Below are 11855 nucleotides of genomic sequence, written 5' to 3' on the forward strand. Positions count from 1 at the left end.
CATAAATGGTACAAAATTACCGGTCTTATAATGCTGTTACCATCCTTTTTTCTGGCCTTCAGGTCATACAGTTGTGATGTCATCATCAATTATTCCGCTTTTACCATGTAGTTACGCGTATCTAGATATATTCTGTGATGTTATTCAATCAGCAGCCTCAACTAACTGTCCATATGACAAATAGGCATAATTAAAATGCAGAATTTTAAATTTCAAGAAACTGGATATGCTAATGCACTTTTATTTAAATTTTTATGCATATCCTATTCTTTTATTGTTTTTTATATTCAAATCTCCTACAATGAATAAATCCAGGTTAATCCTTTCCTCACGAGATTGACTTATTGTCCAATTATCAAATTGCTTGCAGAAACATTCATAATGCCAAGAAGGCAATTAGAAATCCTTTTTTATTTTCTACTGTTTTACATCTCTCAGAAAATCTTCCTTTTCATGGTTACAATTTACTTTCTTTTTTCTTAAACCAATTTCCATCACTGATTGGATTGATATTGAAAGAACAGTTTTTATGTAGTTTTTTAATTCATCCTCTTTTTCAACAATATCTCTGATGTCAAATAATAAGCACTATCCCTTTGTTTCGCTCATGGACCTCGGTAATGAATTATGCTGTCCTAGACTTGCTTTGAACTGTGACCAGACTTGCTTTGAACTGTGACCAGACTTGCTTTGAACTGTAACCAGACTTGCTTTGAACTGTGACCAGACTTGCTTTGAACTATAACCAGACTTGCTTTAAACTGTAACCAGACTTGCTTTGAACTGTGACCAGACTTGCTTTGAACTGTGACCAGACTTGCTTCTACATCTTATTCACACGACTGATCCCTGATAATATTTACCGTCATTCAACATTGTGTGGAGTCGAGACAAGATGTCTCGAAAGCTTGGCCTCTGTTTAGGTTCTATGTTCCAACACTCCTCCATCAGTTTTGCAAAGGTGGCTGGACAAGAACTTGGAACTGTCAACCTCTGTCAGACAAACAGACGAAAACATGTTTACATAATTGATAGGACACATACTAGAGTACATGGTAGATCTAATCAAAACCTGACAACCCCAAAATCTGGCTTCTGGAACATTTGTGTTTCCAAAGATATTTAAATTTTTGAGATAATTATTCATTGATATCAGAATCTACATTTCAGTCATACTAACTTTGTATATTTCCAAATCAGACACTTTGCCCTTCATCCAGTTACTGTGTACTGGGAAACTTTTCTCAGTCAAACATTCACCTTAATCCAGTAAACAATCCATATTTGCCCACTGTTAATTCTAGTCTTCCCATCTGACTGCTAAGCTTATTATATACTGTTTGTTAATATTCTCTGTTAGAAGAATTGTCAAATATCATGGAGGATGAAAAGGCAGAAGTTAAACAGCAATGAAAATTTCTTAGTATACTACATAAAAAAACTCGCTTTATTTTCATTAAGAACAACCATGACCTACTTCAGCTGTAAATTAAGTTTAGATCGCTTTACATCCAATCACAAATGACCATGACATACCTAAGCAATGATACTTCCTCATTTTTAATTTCTAATTGACGATACTAACCTCTCCCCTCTCGACGACTAACCAGGCTACTTGGAAGCCCTCTATCCCTTTAAAGGGCACTTCATGCGTGAGCAGCTCCCACAGAACCTGGAACAGAAGTGGGTCTAATAAAACACATTTTCAACTTCCTATAAATAAAATACATCTTGATGGTTCCTGGTCGCAAGTTACTGTAAATATACTTAATATCCGAACATTTTTGACTTTGATGACAAATATAAAGTTACATGCAGCAAGATGTAGCGCTGCTGTTATCTATGATATGCAAGAAAACAGTGGTATTATCATTAACTCCAAATTACACAAGCCATTCCGATTGATATATTTCACCATTGCCCCGCTTTGACAATCAAGAAACTAACTTAAACGCAAAAACTTAATGTTGATGGAGATGCGGACAAAGTCAATGGACCATGAAAGGTATGCTGCATCCAGCATTTGATGCATGGGTTGAGATGTACTACCTAAGATGCATCTATGGTCCCAGTTTGGTTGGTCTAGCACTTACACTTACAAAATTGGAAAGTAACTCAAAGAGCTCCTAAATAAGCAGGTTAACAGTTTTTGTACAAAGCACATGACCAAAACGTATCATTGACAGGAGAAAACAAATTCTATAATATTTTTTTTACTTTGACTGCCTGTAGAAACAGCTGTGGAGTCCAATTCAGTTTCGCAGAGGACTCTATGACATTGATACAGTACTTACCACGCCGTACGACCAGGTATCACAGGATTCTGATACAGGTAAACTTTGTATAACCTGTAGAAAAAATGAAATGTTTATAAGTCTGAATATGACAGTAGGGATCTACATTCAAACTTTCTTTTTTTGCAAAAAAGGTTTAAAATGTCACACACAGCAAATATATTTTTATACTGGTTTTACAATTATACTGGTTTTACAAATTCAAGTTAAAACATGGAAAGTATATACTGAAATAGCCTTAGTATTTTAAATCAGGTACATAGGTAGCCCTTGTTCAGAGTGGAATTATTTAGGAGTTGGTCCAGGGCAGGGCTTTGGTAGGGGGACAAAGGGTACAACAAGCAGTGTGTGGGTTTTTTTCTGTTTGATAATATGGTGGAATTAACTGAATACCAGCATATAGTATAGGCAGCTACGTGCCTGGTAGTATCTCCATCGGGTGACTTACCCAGACCTTCCAGTCAATTATCCAATATTTTACCTGGTTGAGTTGAAGGTTATATTAGTTCAAGTTGTCTCTAGTGGAATTAGTAAAAAGGGACTAAATGTTTTAAACATATACTCCCAGTATAAGACTCATTCTTAAAGGGACAATTTAGTGAAGTAATTTTCTTTGTATCAGTTATGAAGAAATCCTGAACAACCATACAGTTTAACAAGAGGCCCAATGGGCCTGTATCGCTCATCTGGTATTAATCTCACAATTGTAACCTTAAGCAGTAAGCACATATACTTTCTGAAAAACTAACTTAAACACAAAAACTTAAAATTGACATCGTCGCCCCCATTGCCGGAAAAGCAACACCTAGATAAGTCTCGCTTCCACTTCTTGGCGGCGAGACAAAAACACATGCAAACTTATGCATAAACAATGTCTGTACGTACCTCTGGTGCCATCCAGGGAAAAGTGCCTGCCAGAGACATTCTCGTTGTACTTCCCATAAATCGTGAGGCTCCAAAATCACAGATCTGAGGGAAAAATGATAATTATGGTTGGAAATATGTCTAAAATTGGCATCGAAGAAACGAGTCAATGTCATCGTACAGATATTTGCAATTTGGCAAAAAAAAAATGTTTCCACTATCAACCTCAGAAAAAATAGGGAAGGTGCATAGGTAGGCATTTTTTCATTTTGGAAAATATTTTTACTGTACTTATATAGAGGATTTCTGACTTTAACAGTGCATATCACTAAATGCCAATAACAACTTTAGGGGTAGGCACAGAAATCTAAAATAGGCAGGGTAAGCGCAAACATCAGATTGTTTATATTTTAAGGTACAAAGAATGTTAGTGGCTCATAAGAATCAATTTATCTCCTATGTAATCCACAATACAGCTGTCAGATTTGTATTTTATGAAATGGTTTCTTAATATTGTGAAGTTTTAATTGATTGCTTTTAAACAGGATTTTTTTTGTCTTTACTGAAAAAAAGTGCTCTCTGAAGTGTATCTGACATAATTGTGGCATTAAGTGCAATGCCTTCATCAAGAACTTACCTTACAAATCCAATCGTGTGATATCACAACTGAAACATCAAGAAAATAAATCCAAATTATCTCCCCTACATTGTTGTCTGATACATTGGATAAACGACAAATTCACTTATGTTACTGCATGATAAAATAATCTGTGAAAAATAGAGTTATTGTAAATTAATCCTTTTCTTGAAAATTCTGACATAGTAGAAAATTTGTTACATAGTACAAACATGTCTAAATACAGTAAAGCATATTTACCTGGTATATTTAGAAACAAAAATATCATTTGAGTAAGGAAAAAATGTGTATGTGACATCAGAGTTCAGACAGAAACTGTTCCATATTATATGACTGTAGAGATTCATCACCTACCATTCCTGGATTTGAGGTCCCTATGTATGATCTTCATGGGGGCCTCGTCATGGAGATAATTCATGCCTGAAATACATATATATATAAATTAAGAATTTTTGTTTCGAACATTTCCTATACAGAACAGGAAAATACTATATTGTATGAATCCATAGTCTGAAATATGACTGAGTCATTAATTTATATATCCGTACGATGAAAAAATGCAGTAACTCAAGTATGCATAGGAAATAAATGTGTCCTTGACAATATTATTAACAGTTACATTTGAGTCATTGAGTTACTGACTACAGTGTTAACAGTTACATTTGAGTTATTGAGTTACTGACTAGTGTTAACCGTTACATTAGAGTCATTGAGTTACTAACTCTTGTTAACCATTACATTTCAGACACTGAGTCACTGACTCCAGTGTTAACAGTAGCATTTGAGTCACTGACTTTACTGTTAACAGCTACATTTGAGACATTTAGTCACTAACTCTTGTTAACCATTACAATTCAGACACTGAGTCACTGACTCCAGTGTTAACAGTAGCATTTGAGTCACTGACTTTACTGTTAACAGTTACATTTGAGACATTGAGTCACTAACTCATGTTAACCATTACATTTCAGACACTGATTCACTGACTCCAGTGTTAACAGTAGCATTTGAGTCACTGACTACAGAGTTAACAGTAACATATGACTATTGAGTCATTGACTCCAGTGATAATAGTTACATTGGTCATTGAGTCACTGACTCCACTGTTAATAGTAACATTAGTCATTGAGTCACTGACTACAGAGTTAACAGTAACATCTGACTATTGAGTCATTGACTCCAGTGATAACAGTTACATTGGTCATTGAGTCACCGACTCGAGTGGTAACAGTAACATTTGTCATTGAGTCACCGACTACAGTGTTAACAGTAACATCTGACTATTGAGTCACTGACTACAGAGTTAACAGTAACATCTGACTATTGAGTCACTGACTACAGTGTAAACAGTAACATCTGAGTATTGAGTCACTGACTCCAGTGATAATAGTTACATTGGTCATTGAGTCACTGACTCCACTGTTAACAGTAACATTAGTCATTGAGTCGCTGACTCCACTGTTAACAGTAACATTAGTCATGGAGTTACTAACTAATATGTTAACAATTACATCTGAGTATTGAGTCACTGACTCTAGTGATAATAGTTACATTAGTCATTGAGTTACTGACTCCACTGTTAACAGTAACATTAGTCATTGAGTCACTGACTCCAGTGGTAAAAGTAACATTAGTCATTGAGTCACCGACTCCACTGTTAACAGTAACATCTGACTATTGAGTCACTGACTACAGTGTAAACAGTAACATCTGACTATTGAGTCATTGACTCCAGTGATAACAGTTACATTGGTCATTGAGTCACTGACTCCACTGTTAACAGTAACATCTGACTATTGAGTCATTGACACCAGTGATAACAGTTACATTGGTCATTGAGTCACTGAATCCACTGTTAACAGTAACATTAGTCTTGGAGTTACTAACTAATATGTTAACAATTACATCTGAGTATTGAGTCACTGACTCTAGTGATAATAGTTACATTAGTCATTGAGTTACTGACTCCACTGTTAAGAGTCACTGACTCCACTGTTAACAGTAACATCTGACTATTGAGTTACTGACTCCACTGTTAACAGTAACATTAGTCATTGAGTCATTGACTCCACTGTTAACAGTAACATTAGTCATTGAGTCACTGACTCGACTGTTAACAGTAACATCTGACTATTGAGTCACTGACTCCACTGTTAACAGGAAAATTAGTCATTGAGTCACTGACTCCACTGTTAACAGTAACATTAGTCTTGGAGTTACTAACTAATATGTTAACAATTACATCTGAGTATTGAGTCACTGACTCTAGTGATAATAGTTACATTAATCATTGAGTCACAGACTCCAATTTTACAGTGACATTAGTCAATGAGTCACTGACTCAAATGCTAACAGCAACATTAGTCATTCAGTCACTGATGAAAGTGTCATCTGTAATATTCTAAAGTAATTGAGTCAATATCCAGCCATTACCTTGAGCTATCTCGCGGGCCCATCTTAGGATGTGTTGGAAGTCCATAGAGTTGTCTGGCTTCTGTAGATAGGCATACAGGGACCCATTAGTGGCATACTCTGCAACACCAAAATCCTTTATCAAACAGTGTTGCAACATTTTGAGAAAGAAAAAAAAGTTTCTGGTCAGGCTTAAGTTTTACTCAAACTGGAAAAAATATTTTCACAAAATAGTGTCCTGGTTTTATGTATTCATACTGGGACTAAAATTATTACAGTAAAATTTCATTATTATGGGGCAGTCGCCAGGTACTGGCAACAGCTAGTTGATGGGGGGTTTCCGGGTTCTCTCGGTTTCCTCCTCATTTTTATCACATTTGTGACTTTTTTATAATGAGGTAAATCATGTGCTAAATGATATTTGTATAAATTTGTTGCCATTTTCTATCTGACTTTCATGAAACTTGCCAGACATATTTTTATAAAGTTGATATCTATAGGAGAGACTCAAGTGAGATCCTCTATATAAAAGTGTGTGTACCTGTAGACACAATGGATTTCAACATGCTGAAAACTGAACCTAACACACACACAGGTGAAAACTGAACCTTACACACACACAGGTGAAAACTGAACCTAACACACACACAGGTGAAAACTGAACCTAACACACACAGGTGAAAACTGAACCTAACACACACACAGATGAAAACTGAACCTAACACACACACAGGTGAAAACTGAACCTAACACACACAGGTGAAAACTGAACCTAACACACACACACACAGGTGAAAACTGAACCTAACACACACACAGGCGAAAACTGAACCTAACACACACACACACACACAGGTGAAAACTGAACCTCACCCACAGGTGAAAACTGAACCTAACACACACACAGATGAAAACTGAACCTAACACACACACACACACACACAGGTGAAAACTGAACCTAACACACACACACACAGGTGATTGCTCCTAGGCCTAGTTCTTTAAAAATCAGTAATTAATACAGTACGCCAAAAATGAATTACACTGCATCATACAGCTGTTTTGTCCTTCTAGGACTCATCAGTGATGCCAGGGGCCAAAATGTTGGAAATCTAAATAGTCTAAACTCTAACTGTTGAGAACAGTAAATGATCTAATTATTCACACAAATATTTTCTAGACAATGGTGCTATATGCAAGCTTATACTAATTAGTGAGTATTTGTGCTATGTTTACCTGTAATCAGACAGAAGTTGGGCTCTTCTACCACTGCACCGTAGAACTGCATCACATTCCTGTGGCTTAATACACTCAAAACTGTCGCCTGAAACATATAGGAATACATATAAACATAAGGTGCAGGAATACATCCTTCAGTTGTGTTTGATCCTTAATGATCATCCTCAATACTTGAGGGACTACACTCGCTTTTGCTCTCTGCACTACTGGAATATGTCATAGCAAAATTGAAGGTATGTGACTAGCTATTTGATTGGTCTCAGATAAAAAAAAATGACCAATCGATAGACTGTTACCTCTCCTTTGAAGATTACAGAGGAGCAACAATTGACTTCAAAGCCAGTCAATTTTACTGTTACACGAGTGATCATCTTAATTTGTTATACTTCAAAGGATCAAACTAATTTTCTCGTCTCATAGCACACTGTGCTTTCGATTTTGTCATGACCTATTCCAAAGGTGCAAGAAGCGAATGTGAGCGTAACCCCTGGAGTATCAGGGATTTAAAAATAAATAAAAAAATGTATGCAATTTTATTGTAACACCCAGCTCAAGCCCCTGCTTGAATTTCTAATTCTCTTACAGAAACTTGCATAATACAAATGTCCTTTGCTGAATTAATCATGTGTTTTCAGCAGACATATACAAGTATTGCATTTCATGAATTGTACACTCTACTTTCAAAAAAGTAAAGATTTCTGGAGGAATAATTTGAAGTAAATACCTCCTTGTCCAAGGCCAACAGTTTCTTGACAGCTACGATCATATCCTGTGACTTCCATAAGGCTCTGTACACACTTCCAAAAGTACCACCTCCGCATTTTTCGAAGAACTGTAGGTCGTCAAAGTCAACCTCACAGAAACCTCCAGCCATCGTCATCGTGCTTTGGTCTGTCTGTTTGTCTCATGCAACATTATATACAGCTGTTTAAAAAAAAAAAAATGATGCTGTAGGCAGTGCGATAAACATCAAGTCTAACAAAGTTTGACCAAATTAAAGTCCAGTTTTTCGTATTGCATTATGCAAAGATTTTTTTTTAAACCTTTAGGCTTCTTTAGGAAAATTCAATTGATATTGCTGAAATGAAAAAAATGTCTTCTTACAGGGATTATTTTTAGTAAAATAGCATCATTTAATTAGTCAAATACTGTAAATATATCTCATAATTGATAACATTTGCAAAAAGCGGATAATAAGATGATCGAGTCGCTTATTGCACAACATATACTACATTTTCTATTGGGACAAGCTACATGAAAAAAAGATCATGAAATGGAATTTTCCAACAATGCCACAATTTGATTGCACACCGTAAGTTAATACATATATTGTCATTTTCAATTAAAGAAATATTTTGAAAACAAGAATTATACATACCATGTTAACCCATTCACCCCTAAAGTCTCATTTGAACTTTATCAAATCAAAGACTGGGCAAGTCCAGTCTAGATATGAAGGGGTGAATGAGTTAAACAAGAGGCACAAGAGGCATTAATGCTCACATGAGATACCTAAGATTAACAGACATTGTACTACATGGACTACTCTCTATATAGCTATCACACATCACAATAATCATTCTTTTCATACTGACATTTTAAAATTGTCTTTTACAATACATGTCTGGATTGACCTAGTCCCCAAAAAAGCAACAATCTGGTCAGACCATGCATTTATCATTTCCACTAAGTTTAAATGAAATTGATTAAGTAGAATTAGACTGATTTTCAAAATTGACTGCCGTGGTGGCAATTATGAATATTGGATTTTCAAATCGCCCCAAAATAACAAGGACTAATCAGGACCATGTACTGATCATTCCCAGTTTTGAGGAATTAGTTCAGTAGAATTTGAGTTTAAATTTTATTTCAAAATGGCTGTACATGTCATGGTCATGGGCCATATTGCATTTAAAACTAGCCCTAAACTAACAAGAACTGGTTAGGACAATGCACTGATTATTCTCAAAGTCTTGAGAAATTGGTTCAGTGGAATTTGAGTTTAAATTCTATTTCAAAATGGCTGTCACGGTGGCCATACTGCATTTTAAACTGGCACTAAATAACAAGAACTGGTGAGGACAATGCACTAATCATTCCAACCAAGTTTCCATTAAATCAGTTCAGTGGAAATTGAGTTTCAATTCAAAAGAGATTTATTTACATGGGGTAAAAATAGGAATCCAAATCAGCTCCAAAATAAAAGAATAGAACCGGAGTTCAAAACAGATCAAATGTGAAAACCCATGCATAGGTAACTATCCTGCATTTGGGCAACAGATACTGGAATGAAAACATATAAAGTTATTTTTAGCATAAGGAATGAAAGTGGGTGTCATTCTTTCAAAAAAATCAAATAAATAATACAATGAAGTACATTTGTACATAAAAATAATTGATGCTGACATCAAACTTTTTGTTAAAATGACAAACCATATCACTATATTTACAGCTACTTTACAACGCACTTGAAAGTGTTATTGTAACTGTTATCCCAATAAAGAGTTTTTAGTTATGTGTTGGGTTGTGTCATCCTCAACACTCCAGGGGTTTAATATGCTCACTTACACTCTCTGCACCCCTGGAATATGTCAAAGCAAAATTGACGGCACAGAGATAGCTGTTTGATTGGTCTCAGGTAAAATAACCCGACCAATGGCTAAGCTGATACCTGTCCTTTGAAGATTACAAAGGAGCGACACCCAACATCAAAGCCTGTCAATTTTTACTGTTAGTATTAGGTGACCCAAGATTCTTTTGATGTACATCAAAGAATCATTCTAGTCTTCTTGTTTCATCAACAAGGTGGAACACACCAAGCCTTCCATTTTGCTATGACATATTCCAGGGGTGCAGAGCGCGTAAGTGAGCCTTACCCCTGGAGTGTTGAGGATGGGGTTGCATACATTTCAGACCTGAGTACAACTGTATGTCCACTGTCAGAGAAATATGCAAGTGGATTCTATAAACAGATTCCTTTACCTGAAATTCAACTGACTGTGCATGACTTGTGGATTACAGTGTTATTCTTAATCAGAACTATCAGTAGTCCTAGTGTACTTTTGTAACGATGTTTTGATCCATGTTAATTTCCCCTTCGTGTGCCTCAATTAAAGTATAGATCACTGTAGTTAGCGTGTTTGTTATTTGTATATAGATTGGGACATTATAGTCAAACAAACTTGTGACTTAGAAGTCAGGGAAATGGAATAACCTGATTTACCCTGAGATAGTATAGTCCATTGGTATACAAACAGCGACAGACTAGTAAGCTAGGCTTTTTATTGACGGTCTTCGACGATTCACTGGAAGCTGGAAGTTTTACCACGACGAAGATAAAAGGTAATACTAAAATCCTATATAGGATAGTAGGGACACCCGGAATAAAGGTGCTACGGAACAACTGGCAACAGAGCCTGGACAAGGCTCTGGGTAGCCATTTGTTCTCCCAGTATTATCTAGAACACTGAGTAAGTGTAGGTGTTTGGCACTGCATAAGTGCCGTTGCGCTGTGTTGACAACTGCGCGGGTGGACGCCGTTGCTCTGTGTGAAGTCCAGCGATAGGATCAGGGGGGAGTGTGCATTATTAGTTATTGTTCTATATATATATTTACCTTGCAATTAACAATCATAGTGCACATAATATTGATTCAGTATAAATTAGATATTGTTATTGTTGTTGTATCATAAAGTAATTCTTTCTCTTTCATCAACGGCGTTGATCAAGCCAGTGCGCCGGGATAGTTTACAGTACAGTACATCCCAAGTATATACTAAGGACGGACCCAGGGTTGTAAGGACACCCCTGCACGTTACACTTTTATACAAGTTACAAATACATGAAAGAAACTTCATAATTGACTTTTTCACACTGTTTACTATTGCACTAACATTAAAAAAATGCTAAACTGACTTGAAGTTTTGTGACAAAACCTATGATGAAACTGTGACATCAACTTTCAAAGTAATCAAAATGACAGAAAATAGATCGCACCATTGCATTAGTGACCTGCTAACCCCCATGCAATGGGGTCATCATCACCTATGGCCACATTGTTGATCAAGACTAAAGACCGTTTTCCGTCATATACAGCGCGCATATTTGAACCGAAACAACACACTGACATTCCAACAAACCTGCAATTGACGCATCACAAGGAAGATGCTCAAATCAGCAAGCTAAATGAAAATTACTTACCCTAAATGAATCCAGGACCGTTAGAATTCTTCCAATTCAATGTCAAACAGAAACTTGAATTACATATCAACAATACCTGCCTTTCAAACATTTATTTGACCATCAACGACCAAAAACGAAACAAATGTGCATTTACGACACCAGTATTTTATTTATTTAGCATGATTTGCTTGATTTCACCTCAAAATTAATATGAATATCAAATTACAG

General features: G+C 36.0%; 1 protein-coding gene across 1 annotated transcript in view; it reads right to left on the reverse strand.

Moving 5' to 3' along the window:
• Positions 1-11716, reverse strand: part of LOC110461194 (mitogen-activated protein kinase kinase kinase 20-like) — an 83842-nt gene extending 72126 nt beyond the window's left edge. The window contains exons 1-10 of the mRNA XM_021514561.1: positions 11646-11716; positions 8171-8370; positions 7444-7531; positions 6229-6327; positions 4150-4215; positions 3796-3824; positions 3180-3263; positions 2295-2348; positions 1586-1672; positions 864-993 (exon numbers count right to left, since the gene is read on the reverse strand). Of these exons, the coding sequence (XP_021370236.1) occupies positions 864-993; positions 1586-1672; positions 2295-2348; positions 3180-3263; positions 3796-3824; positions 4150-4215; positions 6229-6327; positions 7444-7531; positions 8171-8326 (793 nt within the window). The 5' untranslated portion in view covers positions 8327-8370; positions 11646-11716. The remainder of the gene's footprint in view (positions 1-863; positions 994-1585; positions 1673-2294; positions 2349-3179; positions 3264-3795; positions 3825-4149; positions 4216-6228; positions 6328-7443; positions 7532-8170; positions 8371-11645) is intronic.
• Positions 11717-11855: the final 139 nt, after the last annotated feature.

This window comes from Mizuhopecten yessoensis, unplaced genomic scaffold (assembly GCF_002113885.1).
Source record: "Mizuhopecten yessoensis strain PY_sf001 unplaced genomic scaffold, ASM211388v2 scaffold10589, whole genome shotgun sequence".
Lineage (NCBI taxonomy): Eukaryota > Metazoa > Mollusca > Bivalvia > Pectinida > Pectinidae > Mizuhopecten > Mizuhopecten yessoensis.